Source organism: Rhinolophus sinicus, chromosome 15 (genome assembly GCF_057876585.1).
Source record: "Rhinolophus sinicus isolate RSI-liver-muscle chromosome 15, RSI-T2T, whole genome shotgun sequence".
Lineage (NCBI taxonomy): Eukaryota > Metazoa > Chordata > Mammalia > Chiroptera > Rhinolophidae > Rhinolophus > Rhinolophus sinicus.
The window spans coordinates 40,530,613-40,548,345 of NC_142515.1; the positions used below are offsets into that span (position 1 = coordinate 40,530,613).

The window sequence follows — 17,733 nt, forward strand, 5'->3', positions numbered from 1 at the left end:
CAGAGCTTCTCAAAACCCAAGACTGGTGTGTTTATTTGGAATCAAATAACTTTCAATGAAAAAAGGTCTAGTAACTTGAGAGTCCTGTTCTCCTGAGTTTAATGCTTTGAGATTTGACGTGGGGCTGTGGTCCTGCCCAAGCACGTGAGGGGAGAGCCAGCAGCAATAAATCGATTTTTTTTTTTTTTTAAACCACTAGCCTAGAGCAGAATCACTGCTTATGCCCCAGGACACATCCATTCAGATAGTGCCCATTCAAAGTTGCCAGATAATTTAGGGTAAGATATTATGTGCTGATATTTTATAGATATCTTGCACAGTGATCTAATTTCTGACCAATGTCAAAAGAATGCGACCAATTGCACAACCAAAACAACTGTGATATTCATGCAACAATCTGCCTCCTGTCAATAAAAACCTCAGATCTTTAGGAGACTGGTTTTCTCTCTCTCTCTCTCTCTCTCTTTTGTTTTTTGTCTTTTTTTTTTTTTTTTTTTTTTTTTTTTACCAAAGGGGTATTAGGTATTTATGTTAGCAAATAGGTACTTTTTAGGTACGTGTTCGGGGGTAGGTTGCAGATATTTTAAATAAAGGGGAGAGTGTGTGTGTGTGTGTTTGAAAAAACTTGAACCCTTTTAATTAGGGAAAACCTTGGCTTATTAAGATTTTATTCTTTATTTAATAGCTACCCAGTTATTGGAAATAAACCAACATTTTCCATCCATAAAGCAGTACGAATTGGAGTACAAAGGTTTGGGGGCTTAAACCAGTAAGGAAAATGCTTCTTAGGGCTCTCTGTATCTGTAACGATCACTATCAAAACCACTGCAGTCTAAGGGGCTGCCTCCACAGATTCCTTCCAACTGCTACAAGGCTGCCATTGTAAAGATTTTGCTTGGAAATAACCTCAGTTCATCCCTGAAAATGAGGTCACTGTCCCCTAACACATGTTAGGCATGGTTAGCATCTTTACACTGGGACCTTTGCCAGAAAGGTCCCTGCTGTTTGTTGCACATGACAACCCTGCCAGGGTAGCGGTGGGCACACAGTGGCCTCTCTGAAGTGTAAAGGCAAAATACACTCTCATCTTTATCTTTCAGGAGAGGGGAGTAGGAATCAGTTAAAGAAAATAAATACAGCATTGGCAGGCTTTTGTTTTTACAAAGGCAGTGTTTTTAAGAGATTTCCTTTGCCATACTGATAAAAACCCACTCTCCTCAAGTCTTCCTACTATGATCTGGTTTACATCCAAAGGAAGATCCAGAATCCAGGCTCCTTGCAGTGTCTTTTCTCGCTCAGAATTCAGACCCCTAAAAATTATCCTGCAGGCTGATTAGAAACAAAAATAAATACAGAGACGAAAGATGTTTACCGTGGAATAACAAAAAGTGCATTTGGATGTTGTTGTTGGGTGGGTGGGGTATTTCTAATATTTCTCAGCGTTAAGTTGATTCTGTTCAGCTACCAAACAGGATTTATTGGAGATTATCTGAAATTTTCTGAGAACATAAAATAAAATTTTAAAGAGCCAGTTTCAGCTGCCTCTCAAGGGGTATAAAACCATATGTATCAGACAGGAGAGCTGTGTATATCTTAATAAGATAAAGTCAATATAGTAGCCTTTTGTCCTGATTTGTACTAGCCTAGGGCAGAATTTCAAACCATTTGGACTTAAAATGTTGTAAAAGCTGTCTTCACAGTCAGTATAGAAGTTGCAAGGTGTCTTAGTGTGCTGTACACAAAGGTTCTGTCCTCACACTAGTATGGATTGGTAGAATGCTATACATGATGTTAGGAATTGATAGATTAGATGGATTTTAGATTAGATAGAATTAGACTAAATGACAAGTGAATTCTCTCTTTCCATTAAATTCTCCATGATATTGTGCAATATTCAAGTACTCTTACAGCTAATGGTAAATGATAGATTTCCCTAATGAGCAAAAATGGAAACGAGTTAATAAAAGTTCTTTTGTAGCCAGGGTACTTAACAGAACATGTGTGCAGAGGAGTAGCTCTTTATCCAAAATATTTGGGATTTGACATGGGGCTGTGGTCCTACCCAAGGACATGAGCAGCAATAAACAGATTTTTTTTTTTTAACCACTAGACTAGAGCAGAATCACTGCTTATACCCTAGAACACATTCATTCAGATAGTGCCCATTCTAAGTTGCCAGATAATTTAGAGTAAGATATTTAAAATGAAATTTAAAATGAAAACAAAACGAACCCTTACATTTTATTCTATTCAAGGACATATTAGAACACAGCAAATTTGTCTTTACTTATGTAAGAGTGAAGTTATACAAGGACAAAACTTTAAAATTTGTAAAATATTTATCTTTGGTTGTTTTGAAACATAAAGATCCAAATTAATACACCTGGAAAATAACCACAGATAAAGACAACTTTTTGGAAAAGTATGCTTCACAGGTGTACTCATTACCAGACTTGTCTGAAATCTCTGCTGTGTTTAGATATTTCTGGTTATCTCTCGGGATAAAGACCCAGAGAAATGGTAATATGTTGCTTTGAAAAACAAAACAGATCTACCTGCAGCAATCTCAGTGCTCAGAAATTCAGAACATACGACAGCCCTGGAAAATTTTTATTTTTCTCTTAACTCACAAAGATGGAATATTAATATAAGGAAGATTTAGTCCTTTTGGAAATTTTAACCATCTCCATTTTAGGAAATTATTTTCCCCATTGAGTTAAAACAAGAATTCAATCAAAGGCTGCATAAAATAGTAAGCAACTGATGTTGGTTTGTAACGTGTAAACTTTGTGGATGACAGGTTCTCCAAAACAGGTGATTGAAACTTTTTCCATTTTTTAGGCAGAAGGCAAGTGCTGAACAAAAACGAAGAACCACTGGGGTCTTATACTTTCTCATTATCTGTCATCCTTTTCTCTTCTATGTTTCATCTAGTTCATCTGTCTCAATTGTTTCCCACACGAACACTTAAAAAAATCACTGTTGCTCTCCTGAGAGCGAGGCTGCCTATAAAATCATTGATCCGTTCTCCATTGCTCACCTAAGGAAGTGGCTGTCTTAAGTGATCAGGCTTTCCCACCTCTGGAATGGTTACGCTGACATGACCTCATCATGCCTTCATTTACTATAGTCACAGCATGAGAATGGCATGCACTGGCCCTCACCTCACCTCAACAATATTTACTAAATAATCTCTAGCCCTGAATTAATGCACTGGTAAGCAAAGAGTCAATTATAGTAATAATTATTTCTTAGTCTTACTACATAGCTTGCTTTGTATTAACAACAAAAGTACGTTTCTATTTTTCTACATGCATCGTATTTTTTGCGGTGTACGGAGATCACCAAATTAGCTCTATTTATATAAATACGAAAGTGATGCAAAGAGTGGTGTGATTTTTCTTAACTAGTTAGGAAATGGCTAAACATAGAATTTCAGATTCCTGGATTTAATGTTCTTACCAGTACCTCATGGTACAAGAACAAGAATGAATTATTCTAGTGAATATAGGGGTGGATGCATATATCTTTGAAATTACTGTTTAGACATCATCGGATAAATACCCAGAAGGGGCATTGCTGGGTCATAAGGTAGTTCTATTTTTAATATTTTTAAGGAATCTCCAAACTGTCTTCCATAGTGGCTGCACTAATTTGCAATCCCATCAACAAAACACAAGGGTTCCCTTTTTTCCACATCCTCACCAACACTTGTTTGTTAATTTACTGATGATAGCCATGCTGACAGGTGTGAGGTGATACCTCATTGTGGTTTTAATTTGCATTTCCCTTATGATTAATGATGTTGAGTAACTTTTCATGTCTATTGGCCATGGGTATGTCCTCTTTGGAAAAATGTCTCTTCAGGTCCTCAACACTAATTCAAAAAGATACATGCATCCCTGTGTTCACTAAAGCATTATTTACAAAAGCCAGGATATGGAAGCAACCTAAGTGTCCATCAATAGAGAGATGGATAAAGAAGAGGTCATACATATATACTATAGAATATTACTCATCCATAAAAAATAATGAAATCTTATCATTTGCAACACATGGCTCGACCTAGAAGGTTTCATGCTAAGTGAAATAAGTCAGACAGAGAAAAACAAATAGCATGATTTCACTTATATGTGTGTCACTAAAAAACAAAATAAACAAAACGAAAACAAACTCAGATACAGAGAACAAATTGATGGTTGCCAGATAGATGGGAGGAAGTTTGGGGGAATGGATGAAAAAGGTGACAGGGATTAAGAAATACAAATTGCCAGTTATAAAAACAGTCACTATATGACTGGATGTAAAGTACACCATAGGGAATACAGTCAATAATATTGTAATAACTATATATGGTGTAAGATGGGTACTAGACTTACCAGGATGATCACTTCATAAGATATATAAATGTCTAATCACTATGTTGTATACTTGAAAGTAATATAATATTGTTTGTAAACTTTAATTGAAACATTTTTAAAAAGAATGAATTCGTCCACAATTTTACGGTTCAAATTAGTGAAACAACTTCGCTGAAGATGTTCTTGCCAGCCTCCTAGGTTGAATTGGACCTCTCCAAACTCCCTTTTCCCCAAATACTACCCATGTTGTAACTCTCCCTGCACAGTTATCCCACGTAGTCTGTGGGAACAACATCTAAACATTATGACCCACACCTCACATGAAGAGGGCCAAAAACAACACATAGCCTTATCTCTTTAGACATCAGATGAAGTTGCTCTGAGCCCCCAATGCAATAGTATTATGCAGTCAAAATTTTAGTCTGTGGGGCATCTTTGTTTATAAAACAAATACCTAGTTGTTGCATAGCTTGGCCAAACAACAACAACAAACTGCAGAGTCCCTTATAGACGCACGTTGTAATGGTAAGATGCTGCTACTTATCAGTTAGGAAATGCATAGCAATTACTTCTGGCATTATATATGGTGGATTATATAAAACATGTCAACTGGGATTTTTCCATTTATGTAGTAAGTTATGAATCAGAACAGGGATGTCAGGGCTTCATGCCTAAGGATCCTTACTATGTAGGAGGTATTGGCATGAGCCCTAAAATATTTAATCCGGGGAACTATTCACATTTTAAATATAGCAACTGAAAACAGTGACAAGCTAAAATTGGTCTAGGTACCAGGAGAAAAGAGAAAGGATTTATTTGAGGAGATGAACACTTTCCAAAAGTCTTTCTTTTCTTTTCTTTTTGAGTTCATGAAATAGCTTAGTTTTTAGTATGGATAGACTTAATACTGCAAATGTCACTATTTTTTTCCAATGCATAAATATACTTTATATGATGGGAATCAGCCAGGAAATCACAATACACTGGACTTAGCTTCCTGGTTAGATAATTTGAGGCCTGAGGTTGAAAGCCCAGAGGAATTGAAGGGTGAGGCCCATAGCAGCAGAGGGAGAGGAGGCGTCAGCTAGTGAGAGGAAGGGTTCCTGCATTTCTCATCCTAAAATGTGTGTGCCAGCTGGTGCAGCTGGAGCCTTGCTGGTAAATGAAATTATCTGCCTTTTGGGGGACTTGTGGTAAGGATGGTTTCATACTCATTCTTTTTAAAACCAATATACCAAAACGCTATTGCTCCTTCCATTTACATTTTTCATTTCTACCTGAGTCTATGATCAACAAAGAGATCTTAGGAGCCCTTGGTGAGAATGCAGCTAAATAAGTGCCTATTTGAATGAATAAAAAATATGTTTTAAAATAAGGTTAGATAGGTATATAGACTGACAGATTGATTTGTGAATCTTAAATAATCTTTAAGTGACATTTACGTTTTTCCTGGACAAGATTTATAAATAGAATACTTATCAGCTTTACACTGAATGCAATAAAATGGAAGAGAGTAAAACAGAGCAAGTAGTGCCCAGATGCATGAAGAGATGTTTTCAAAACTACAATGAAAACATGTAGTTAAGATAATGAAGGATATAATTTTTCATTACATAAAGTGAAGTATATAAGAGTAGACTTTATCCCAAAGTTTAGGTAACCATTGGAATATGTAGTTATAAGTAATTAAAACATGGTAGGTGACTTTGAAATATGTGGCTGTATTATAGTCTAACAGCTAAGACATACTACCAGGATCCTGGGAGTACAGACTCATATCTAAGAAATTGCCCTTCCTGTATAAAGATGAAGATGCTAAATCAGGGATAGCATGCCATGCATTATTTTGTAAGTGTTTGAAGATAGAAAGTAATGGATTAGTTTAGACCTATCAGCAAGTCAATATAGTCTGACAGTTTCAGAGTTCAGACTCTGGAGCCAGACTGCCTCAGTTCAAAATCTGGCCGTGCAATTTATAAACTGTGTGACCTTAGATAAGGTATTTAAACACACTGTACCTCAGTTTCCTTATTTGTAAAACGAGAATAGCAGTAAAATTTAACTTACAAGGCTGTTGATAAGATTAAGGGAGATACTATATGTAAAATGGTTAGAAATGGCCGGGCATACAGTTGTCCCTGAATAGTTCACCTTATTATCAGTCAAACATTTTTTTCACTTTTTTTTTTAAAGCTTGCTTGGCTATGTCTAGTGTCATGAGAGTCCAGTGAATACAATTGGTCAAAAAGGTGAATTCATGAATTTGACTGTTTTTAACCAATGCTTTCAGTAGCTAAGTTAAACAAGGCCAGGGAACATTTGTATTGCAATCTGTCTAGAGTAGTGGTTCTCAAAACATGTTTGTCTCAGGGTCCCTTTATACTTTTAAATATTATTGAGGATCATCGAAGAACTTCTGATTACGAGGGTTATAACTATTATTTCTTATATTAGAAGATAAAACTGAGAATTAAACACATATTTATTAATTTAAAATAACAATAACACATTACACAGTAACATTAAAAATCTCATGAAAAATAACTATTTTCCAAAACAAACAAAAATGGTCACAAGACTGGTATTATTTTATAGTTTTGCAAACCTCTTTAATTGTCTGACAGTAGAAGACAGATTCTCATATCTACTTCTACATTCAATCTGTGGCCATGTGTTGTTTTGGTTGAAACATTTGAAGGAAATCTGACCTCAAATAGATAATAGAGTTAGAAAAGGGGGAACCTCATAGGAAGTGGAATACTCTGGAAGGGTCTCGGGGAATCTCAGGGGTTCATGTTTTCAGAGTGGCTGTTCTACAACCAAGTTGTCAAAGACTTATTAGCTCATGGTACCGATGCCCACCACCTCCTAACAGAATAATTGAGGCAAGAGTCATGACTGAACTGGAAGACCAAGTCTAAATAAAGGCAGTGCTATTTTTGTAAAGTACAGACCAAGATCACGATAGTTGTTGCCTGTTTATTGCCTTTTTGCTCCCTTGATTCAGCCCTCTTCCAGATAGGATCTTTCCAACTGGCTTTGTCTATACACCCCACATACTTAAACACCACTACACTTTTCCAGTGGATAATACTGTCCTCAATGTCAACTTAATGTTCGTGGAAATGATTTGTGAGAAATGAACAACACATCCGATTGCAATTAGTGTTGTCATATCAGAAAGATAGCAGGAAAATTCTTTATCGACAACTTGTCCTTGTTTTGTAAACACAAGTATATACACAGATCCTCTATTTCGGGAAACTTCTAGACTGACAAATTTCATTTTGGTTGCAAAAGTGGAAAGTTAATTAGTAATATTTTCTGTTTAAAATATTTAAAATATTATCTCTTATTGTAAGAATAAATGGTGGCCAGAAGCCTAAACATTATTTTAAATCGAATTTATTAAATATTTTTGGCTCCTTCTCAGCTATACAAGTAATATCAAGTTTACTTTCAATTTAATTCAAATACTCTTTTGATGAGTTGCTTAAAATTATAAGAGGCTACATTCTTTAAAGATGAGGATTTGTTTAAAAATTCTAAAAAGTATTTATTGAGTGCTTAATATGTACCAGCCTCAGGGGATTAAAAGATGACTAAGACACAGGCTATGTTTAAAAACCTACAGAATTCTAAGTAAAATTTAGCTTATTGACATGTCTTTTCAAAATATAACAGAACAATCACTGGATTACAGAAACATGTCAACCAGTAATATGTCAAAATGATGCTGCGTTAGAATACAATGTAATCAAGAATTCAAGACTAAAGCTGAAGTATACCCAGACTTTACAAAGCAATTTTTAACATTATGGCCTTTTTATACTTTTTAAATTGGTCAAAGAAAAATGACATTAACTTCCTCATATCATTCTCTGGAAATGAGTATCTATCATGAATGTCTACATAGATCTTTATTTCATATAATAGTCAAAAGTGGCTCCTAAAATAAAAGAATTAAATTCTTTGTAGGTTTTTAATAAATGAGTAATTAGTAACTGTAGATATCTACCTGATATACTCTGAAATTTATTCTATAATAATACATTTATCAGAAGTTTAATTAGAAGACAGTTGGAATTTTTTTACGAGATTTTACAATATATTCTGAGGACAACAGTAAAAAGAAAATACAACAAACACTGCCTTAGGACAAAGAGTCAGCAAATATATCTTACTTTGTGACTAAAAATATTACACCTTAGCACTATAAAGAAAATGATTGTTCAAAAAGACATGATACTTAGAATTAATTCTCTTTTATCTTATTGCTTAAACTTGATTATTGTCCAAATTTATAATTAAGAAGATGTGGTATCTTTGTATTTTCACATAGAAGCAAACAAAGTTAATTGATAAGTAAATATCATACTACATAACTAAAAATTCCCATTTCAAAACAAGAAACTATAGTTAGTATCAACAGGAAAGACAGGTTTAGTGATTCCTTTTTTGATCTTGACTATAAATTTTCCTACTTGCCCTTAACTTCCCAAAGTGAAAATAATAAAACTAGGGATTCTCCCATTAATTAAATATGCATTTATTAATTGATTATTAAAAATCAGACATACAAAATAGAACAGAGTTGGAAGTAGAAAATGAAATAATACTAAGAATTTCTATTTGGTATTATAGAGTACCTTTGTAAGATTTAAAAATAATTCCCAGCTATTGAAAGATCTTATCATTAGCTGCCTCTAAATGCACATTACAATTGTATTAAATTTGAGCTTTGCTCAACATTACAGTCTAGCTTCTTTTTTTTTTTTTCATGAGCACTATTTCAAGTTCAAGAGTTAATTTTTCATCAATCATTTATGGCAAAACTAGTTCTTCCATAAACACTCAATTATTAACAACCCATGAGAGTTTCTAAAATTGGCAAAGGTACACACACACATTTACCTTTCTAGAAGGTTTGTGCTGCAAATATTTCTCAATAACAATTTGCATAATCACTGAAAGTTTCTCTTCCAAAACACAGACTAAGCGAACCTACAGAAAATCTCTAAACAAAACTATAGAAACCACAAGCCAAACAGAAGTAGCAGGAGGTATTAATGATCATTGTGAAAATGAAATTATCTACAATACCCTCTTTGCAAGGATTTTATCCATAATTCAGCTCATGCAGATAGACTGCTCAGTGTTCCATTCAAATTAGAGATGAAACCAGGAGATGAATAATTCTTATTCGTTGTCCAACTAAACCCAGTCCAGCAATAGAATACGCTACTCTATTGTGATGGGACTTCTGTGTGATCTGTGTCGGGTCAGTGCCCTTCCAGAGTCACTGCTTAGGGCAGGATAATTTCAAATTCAGTCTGTCATTTTATTACACATTTTTTAAACAGCATGCCCACAAAAACAGAAAATGCTGCACATATGGGCTGATTCAAATGCTTTCACCATTTAGTTGATGTATTCTGACATGAGGCAGAAACAAGATGATTTGCTTTTATTTGAAATTTTCTTTCAGATCTCAGGTCTTTTTTTTTTTTTTTTAAATAACTCATTAATTCATAAAAGGCCAAAGCTTGTCAGGTACATTCTTTAAGATTTGTTGTTTTTGCATTTGTCTCAAAACTTCCTAGCAATTAGTTTTCTCAAAGCCAAATCTCACTAGGTAATCAGCAAATGTTATTATGATTATATGTAAAGTTTTCAATCCCACAATTAATGGAACAGAATGGACATTCAAAATTCAACCTTCGGGACAGCTCACAGATTTGATAGTCAGTCAATTATTTTTAGAGTGACATAACATGATTTTTAGGACTCATCTGCCAATATGCTTATGTTACCAGTATGTTAATCACAATTAATGCTTGGGATTCATGAATAATACTTATATCTTTATTATGAATCTCAAAGTTTATCTTTCTCTGAGGCACACAGAATGTTTGCAAAGTTTTACTCAGATTAAAATCTCATAAATATCTCCTCTGGAATATAGCAACATTACATAAAGGTCATAAAAAACATTCTTTGCTAAAAGATTAATCTATCTCTAAGAATACAAAGATTAAAACTGAATCCATTGAAAATAAGTCCAAAAATTTGAGAGTTCTCCAAATTGCTTTTTGTAACACTACAAAATGAAATTTTTCTCAAAACCATTAGCATGCCTGCCTACCTGATGTTAAAACTAGCACCAGTGTCCCCATTTTTATGGTCTCCTTCTAGTCATTATGACAATTTTCACTTACAAAATGTTCATTTTATGCTCAAGATTTAATACACTGTGTCAACAAATACTATTCGTAGTATATATGTTCTCATAGTTAGATAAACTAGTTAGATAAACTGAAAAGACACAGAAACAAGAGATCACAAGAAATCTTGAACTATGACATAATGTAAATAGCATTCTATGAAGCATTCAGAATCAAATACTTCAAAATTTTATAAACATAAAGCAAATATTTACTCCCTTTTCCTTTAATGTGGCATCCCTTAAGGGGAAAATGGCTTACTATGCTAATTCTTTAAAATTATTAAAGAAGATGACATATTTATATGTATGTGTGATTCTATTAAAACAGAAATAAAATTACATTTTCCAACCTTTAATTACATCCTCCATCTACCATTTATATGAGTTTTCAAAACAACTTTTTAACTTTATGGTGTTTTCTCCCCCAATTGTAAAATTCCAAATACCCCCTTGTAATTAACCAGAGAAAGCTGAGTATTAAAGCCCACAGATTTCTCAGCAGAAAAGTGGGAATACTTAATTAAACCTTCGTAAATTCTTGGGTCCACTAGGCCCTCCTGCACCCCGAATTGCCCACCATCTCTTTGCATTTCATTAAGCATCCTCTTAAGACAGGCCTGAGGTGAGCACACCCCAAATGACACCACAGGCAAAACGTACCTAGAATCCAGATCCGAGCAAAACAGAAAGAAAGGACAGCCCATTGTCCCCCAAACACTAAACTCAGGGGATTCATGGTGCAGACAGGCTAGCTTCCTTCCTATCCGGCAACAAGCAATTTTTTAAAAGGTATAACCACCCATGCCAAATCAGCACTTCTTTAAGGAAAATGCATTTCATTCCGAAACTGTAAATGCTTACTTGTTCTGGGAAGCTCTCTCCCTCTTCCACTGCCATTCTGTGTGGCCAAGTAGGAAACCTGATAACTCAATTAGTTAACACTTTGGACTGAGCACTGAGTCTAAAAATATCCGCCTTGGGAAATGTAAAGGTTTTCCCTGCCTCCTAGTAAAGAGGTAAAAGACGGTCAGAATTTTCTTAACTTTTTAAATGGGACGTGGGTGGGGGCAGAGAGGAAAATAGAAGGTGCCTTCCAAATAATGGGGCACCTCCCAGAATTCCCCACTGACTTACCATATTTGTGGCCTCCAGTGGAGCTCTGTGTATTTAGTCATGATATGGGGAATACCGAAAATAGCAGGGCAATCAGCTGGAAGTGTACTCTGGCTGCTGGGAATCACTCACGAAGCCAGCTTTTGTCATTCTGCTTATCAGCACTTTCCTCTGTATGCAGGCTACTCTGACATTCCTTGGAAAGACAATACTACCATTTTCTCATCTGTCTCTGGAATCCAGTCAGGCCTGCCCTTTACTACTGGGCTTTTTAAAGTGAATTTCTTGCGCTCCATTAGCTTTACTATTGAATGTACATATGGGTTCACACACACTCAGTGAAAGCACACTGTACTGCCAAGGAGAGTTATCTTACAAACCTAATCTCCTTCTATCTGAGCGCAAATACACTTGATCTTTTTAAGAATACTGCACGCTACAAAGCTCATGTGTAACACCAGGGAAAAAAAGAAAGAAAAACTCATTAAACGCTTCTGGTTAATCAATTAATTAATTAAACTAATTGAATTCAGTTTTTCACATTTGGGGACACATAATAGGCAACTTTTTACTAGTCTCATATTTGATATCAGAAGTCAAAGCCCTGAAAAACCCATCATCATTAGAACTTGTATTTATGTTTTCTTTAGAAGAGTGCTGATTAATCAGTAGCTCCCTCAGTCCTGCAAGGCTTTAAAGAAAGTGTCTGTGGGACTGAATTCAACTTTCGGAAGCCAGTATGTGAGTCCAATTGTTCAACACACATTTACAGAGAGCCTACCACATGTCTACTCTTCCAGGTGCTGGGGTGGGGTGGGCAGAGAAAGACAATGAACAAAATAGAGAAAATCCCTCCTTGATGAAGTTTATATACCATCAGGGTGGGACAGAAAGGCTATAAGCTATAAACATAATGAATAAGTTATTACATCCAATTGACAGGATAAATGCTATAGGGAAAACAGTAAGAAAGTATGTGTTTAAGGAGGGAGTGGCTATCCTTAATATTAATAATAATGATAAAATAATAACATACAAGGTATGATTCTACATTAACAATATGTATGTTGAACCAAATGAAACTGATGGTTTTATAGGTCAAATCTGCATGGACACTAGTAATTTTATAGGGTTCAATCTAATAATACATAATCATAGCCAATATTATTATTATTAAATAGTTATAGAGTACTCTGCATACAAGGCTCTATATTCATTTCTTACATATGTTCTTTTAGGCATAGCTATGTTGTGAAGCAATCTTTTTTTTTTTTTTTAACTTGTATTTATTTTAAGTGTGTTTTTCCAGGACCCATCAGCTCCAAGTCAAGTAGCTGTTTCAATCTAGTTGTGGAGGGTGCAGCTCACTGTGGCCCATGTGGGGCTCGAACTGGCAACCTTGTTGTGAAGAGCACCGCACTCTAACCAACTGAGCTAACTGGCCGCCCCTGTGAAGCAATCTTTATCTGTACATTTTAAAATTTATTTTTATTATTTTATTACTATTATTATTATTTTCAGTTACAGTTGACATTCAATATTATTTTATATTAGTTTCAGGTCTACATCATGGTGGTTAGACATTTATATAATTTATGTAGTGATTCCCCCATTAGACTAGTATCCACCTGGCACTATGCATAGTTGTTGCAATGTTGACCAATTCCCTGTGCTGTACTTTATATCCCCATGACTATTTTGTAACTACCAACTGTATTTCTTAATCTCTTCACCTTTTTCAGCCAGCTCCCCAACCCCCATCTGTTCTGGCAACCATCAGTTTGGTCTCTGTATCTATGAGTCTGTTTCTGTTTTGTTCATTTATTTTGTTCTTTTTGTTCTTATCTGTACATTTGTGGATAGAAACTAAAGTTCAGAAAGGTTAAGTAACTTGCAAAGGTCACTGGCTAGTAAGTAACCAGGATTTCAATCTAATTCTGTATGATTCTAGAGGGGAGGTCACACATTGGCAGCAAACAACAAATACATGTTTCTTGGCCCTCATTGTGTTTAAAAAAATATTTTTAGTTGCCAACTCTTAAAAATGGGAAGATTTCACATCAAAATCTAGAGTTATTGTTTAAAAAAGAAAAATATCTCAAGGATCTGGCAACTCTGAGCCCGTGTTTCTATGGGGCCACAGTCTCCTGGTGTTCAGTGATGGCTTCCTACCTTGGCCTCCAGGACTCCCTACTGCCTTACCATGGTCTACTTCTCTCCTTGACATTAGGTACCTGGCTGCCCAGAAACATTTAAATTTAGTCCTCTGCTCTAAAAGCCTGTGCTTCTGACCACAGCACTAGTGACTACCAAGGGAGTATGACACCCCAGGAAGACATATGACACCCAAAAGGGGTGTGACACTCTTGGAGGGGTTGGTCATGGGTCTGCAATGTCTGGGGAGTGTGTTCACTATCAACTGTACATCTTCTTCCTTCCTTCCCACACTCATTCATTTATACAGTCACCACATATGGGGTGAGCACCTAGTAGGCGTTGGAAACAGTGCTTTGGCAGGAAAGACCAGGAAAACCATCACCTTGTTCACTCCGGGCCTGTTTCTGGACTAACACACAGTGAGGCAGAACCAGAGTTATCTCTGGAACATAGGAAGTCTGATGCGCCTGCTGCATCTGGGGGCAGAGTCAGACAAGGGGAAAGGTCCCGTCAGCTGATGCTCTGGAGAAGATGAGGCTAGCATAAGAAATCCTCACAATCCCTAAGCTGGATGTTGGCCAATTGAGGGCAATTTATTTTTCCATCAAACCCTAGGTTTCATCCCCAAGCCCAGCTCTTTCCTTTGGACCTGCAGACTTCCTGCCAATGGCACTTGCCATGTTTCTTGTCCTCTTCAAAGCAGTCCTTTATGTCTGTATTAACCACACCTGGTTAATCAGAATGCCGGGGGTCTGGGAGTCCAGGCCTGTAGATCTATCACTCAGATTCTACAGGCAGTCCCTCGTGGCAGCAAAGGAAATCAGAGAGCAAAGATGTCCGGCTCCAGGCAGGGCATCAAAGGTCCTATCCACCCAGGTCCCCCCCCTCCACCCCCGCCCCCCAAAAACTCGCATCGGTGTTTAAGCATGCTCACTGGCAAGGCATTTTTCCTCACATCTAATTTAGACCTCTCCCACTAATTTTTTAATCTTGTCTTCGGTGAGAAGGCAGAAGAGTTGGTTATCATCTTCCAAATATTCAAACTGTGCCTGAGTGATCCCCATCTCCAGCTTTCTCTTCCCTACTGATTCACCCTTTCTATGGGGCTCTTCAGAGAAAAGCACTCTGTAATTATACTAAATCAGAAGAGAAATAATTCCCATAATTGTGTCTTTCAACCTACCCTCTGGCCAGGACAGTTTGTGTCCCAAACTATGGGTGCTCATCTCACAGATACCGCAGCTGCAAAAGGAGAAGCAGGGACAGAAGCTAATACCCCTATACGGTAAGTACAGGCCGATGTGGGAGGCTGGTGCAGCCTGAACTGGGAGTCTAGTGGGTCCACTGAAAAACTAACTGCTCCATAGTAGAATGTGATGTTACATGTCCTACCTCATTTCAGAAGAAAAGTGTACCCCACCTCTAGGAAACCCAATATTGAAAAATATACGTATTATCACACACAAGATAAACAGTAGAGTAAAACGCAGAATCTCAGAGCTCATTTCATGAAAGCCCGTCATTTTCAGGATGAAGAAATGGAAGCCTGGAGTGGTTCCATGATGGTAGATTGTGAATCATGAGATTGCCGTGCCTAGAAATCACAATATTCCTTTAACAAGCATAAAGATTTAGGGTACTTGCACAGTGACTTAATGTACAAAATGATATTCAACTTGGGATTTTTCAACGTACAACAATACTGCTCAGCGAAGGAGAGCAATGCTCATGAAAAATGATGGTTTGAGCGTCCCTTCCGGTATTTACTATTTGGCGGCTCAGACTAAGGAACAGAAACTTGCACCAGGCTGTGTGGAAGAGCCACTGGCTCAAAGCAGAGCATGATAATACTTTTCTGGATGGATGTTTAAAATACAGAGCACCTTAGAAGTTATGACCTTTCCCATCAACCCAAGTTTCTGACTAGGAACCAAGACCCAGCGTCTGCTCATGTGAAGCCACCCCGAATCATGAGCCATCCAGTTGGGTGTGGTCAAGAAAGTTATCTTTGAGAGCTGAGGATGAGGTCTGGGTGGTGTGCGGGCTGGTGCCGCCCTCCCAACATGCTGCTCACTGTGTGTGTGTGAGATCTTTCTCTCACTCCATCTGCTCTGCCTACAGGCTCTGAGTACTCTGTGCTGCGTTTCGTGTCACCAACCCTTAACCAAGAGCTCCACACAGTAGGTGCCCAACAGATGTTTCAGGAAGGTGGGAGGAGGCAGTGAAGACCACAGGAGAGGCTGGTAGCATCTGCATAGTCAATGTATTTCAGAGATAATTCTCAATGTCAGAAATCATTTCAAGCAAGAGGATGTTTGTGCCAGAAATTCCACTACTTCACAAATCCTTTCAAGACCCAGTAGACAAATGGTTGAAAAGCTGCCCCACTCCCATACTGTTCATCCTGAAAATGGGCCTCCTACATGCCAACTTCTTAATTGTGATGGTTTGGCTTGTCTTGAGATGTCACTAATATCTAGATCCGGGATGTTCACACCATGACCTTAGGTCCCAAACTGACTCGTTCCCTGTTTTTGGAAAGCCCGTGTACTAAAACTAGCTTTTACATTTTTTAATGGCTGACATAAATAACATAATAATATTCCATGACACGTGAAAATAATATGCAATTCAAATTCCAGTGTTCACAAATAAAGTTTGGTTGGAATGTGCCAACAAAACCTAAAATACTTACTATCCTCCCCTTTTAGGAGAAAGCTTGCTAACCCCTGATCCAGAGCCAGGAATCTGGAGGTTGTGTCCCTGTGAGGCATTTTTGCAAAAGGCAGTGGAGTATCCTGTGTACTTAGTATGCTGTCTGATCTCTGAGATTGAAAAATGGCAGAAACCTGACAAAACCCCAGGAGGATGCATTTACCCATTTGCTTTAGATGACACAAAACATCACTCTTTTCATGTGATAGTTTATGGTATTAATATACTCACTACCCTGCCTTTGGGTGTCACACAGAGAATACTGAGTACGAGGACCCGAACTGTGTATATAATTCTCGGCTCAGTATTTGGCATAAACATAAAATGTTTTTTAAAAAGGAAAAAACAATGACAGCATTTACATCACTGATGTGACTCCTGAAACCTTGTAGTAACAAAGTGTGCTCTCTCTTTTCCTTGTTTTCCCCCTTCTTTCAAGCTGAGACCATGACATACGCATTATTCACAGGAACACATGGAAAAACCAGCTCATGGAGCTTTTAAGAGGGCAAATGATCTAATCTACAAGGGAGCTTTGAAACAGTCAAGTAATCTGGATTGGCTGTTTTCAATATTTTCCATATCTTCATCGGGGCATATTCTCCCTTCTTTATCAGCAGAGAAATGGACAAGATAAAGGATAAAAGAACAGTTGAGAGACCCAGATTGGACAGGAGACCCTTGACGATGAAGGGAACCTGGTTTTGGATGGCCCCATGCGGCCAGGAACTTGATGTGGTGAGGGTGGAAAGGAGACAAACTGGTCAGGGAAGTGATTCCACCTCCCTTTTCTCTCCGTTCCCAGGACCTCAAGCCTCCACCATCCAAAATCCAGTGATATCCTATGTAGGCGAGTATACAACACAACAGCTACCTCGGGGTCACATTTAGTAAAACAAGTAATTCTACGGTGGGAACGACCAACTCACTGAACCCTGAAGAGGCTTCCTTTATCCCCAACAGAAAGTAGCTACAAATTCCTCTTAAGCGGAATGTCTGGGAGACCTTTTTCCTTGAGGTGCTGCTCTTCTCACTGACTCCACAGCCTCCCACACTCCTCCGCACATACCCCTAACACCCCAAGCCCTGCTACCACACCCCCTCAAAATCTTGTATTCCAGGACAAATGGAATAAATAAACTCAACATACCCTCCCTTCCT

General features: G+C 37.3%; 1 protein-coding gene across 36 annotated transcripts in view; it reads right to left on the minus strand.

The window, feature by feature from the left end:
* Nucleotides 1–17,733, minus strand: part of ANK3 (ankyrin 3) — a 593,532-nt gene that overhangs the window by 216,996 nt on the left and 358,803 nt on the right. The window contains exon 1 of one of the 36 annotated variants that reach the window (XM_088792009.1): nucleotides 11,722–11,843. The exons of 33 other annotated variants lie outside the window; for them this stretch is intronic. In XM_088792009.1, coding sequence (XP_088648135.1) covers nucleotides 11,722–11,724 — 3 coding nt within the window. In that variant the 5' untranslated portion in view covers nucleotides 11,725–11,843. Of the gene's footprint in view, nucleotides 1–9,464; nucleotides 9,571–11,448; nucleotides 11,629–11,721; nucleotides 11,844–17,733 lie in introns of those variants that run through there. 2 more of the 36 variants (XM_088792005.1, XM_088792006.1) reach the window with 2 other exon arrangements.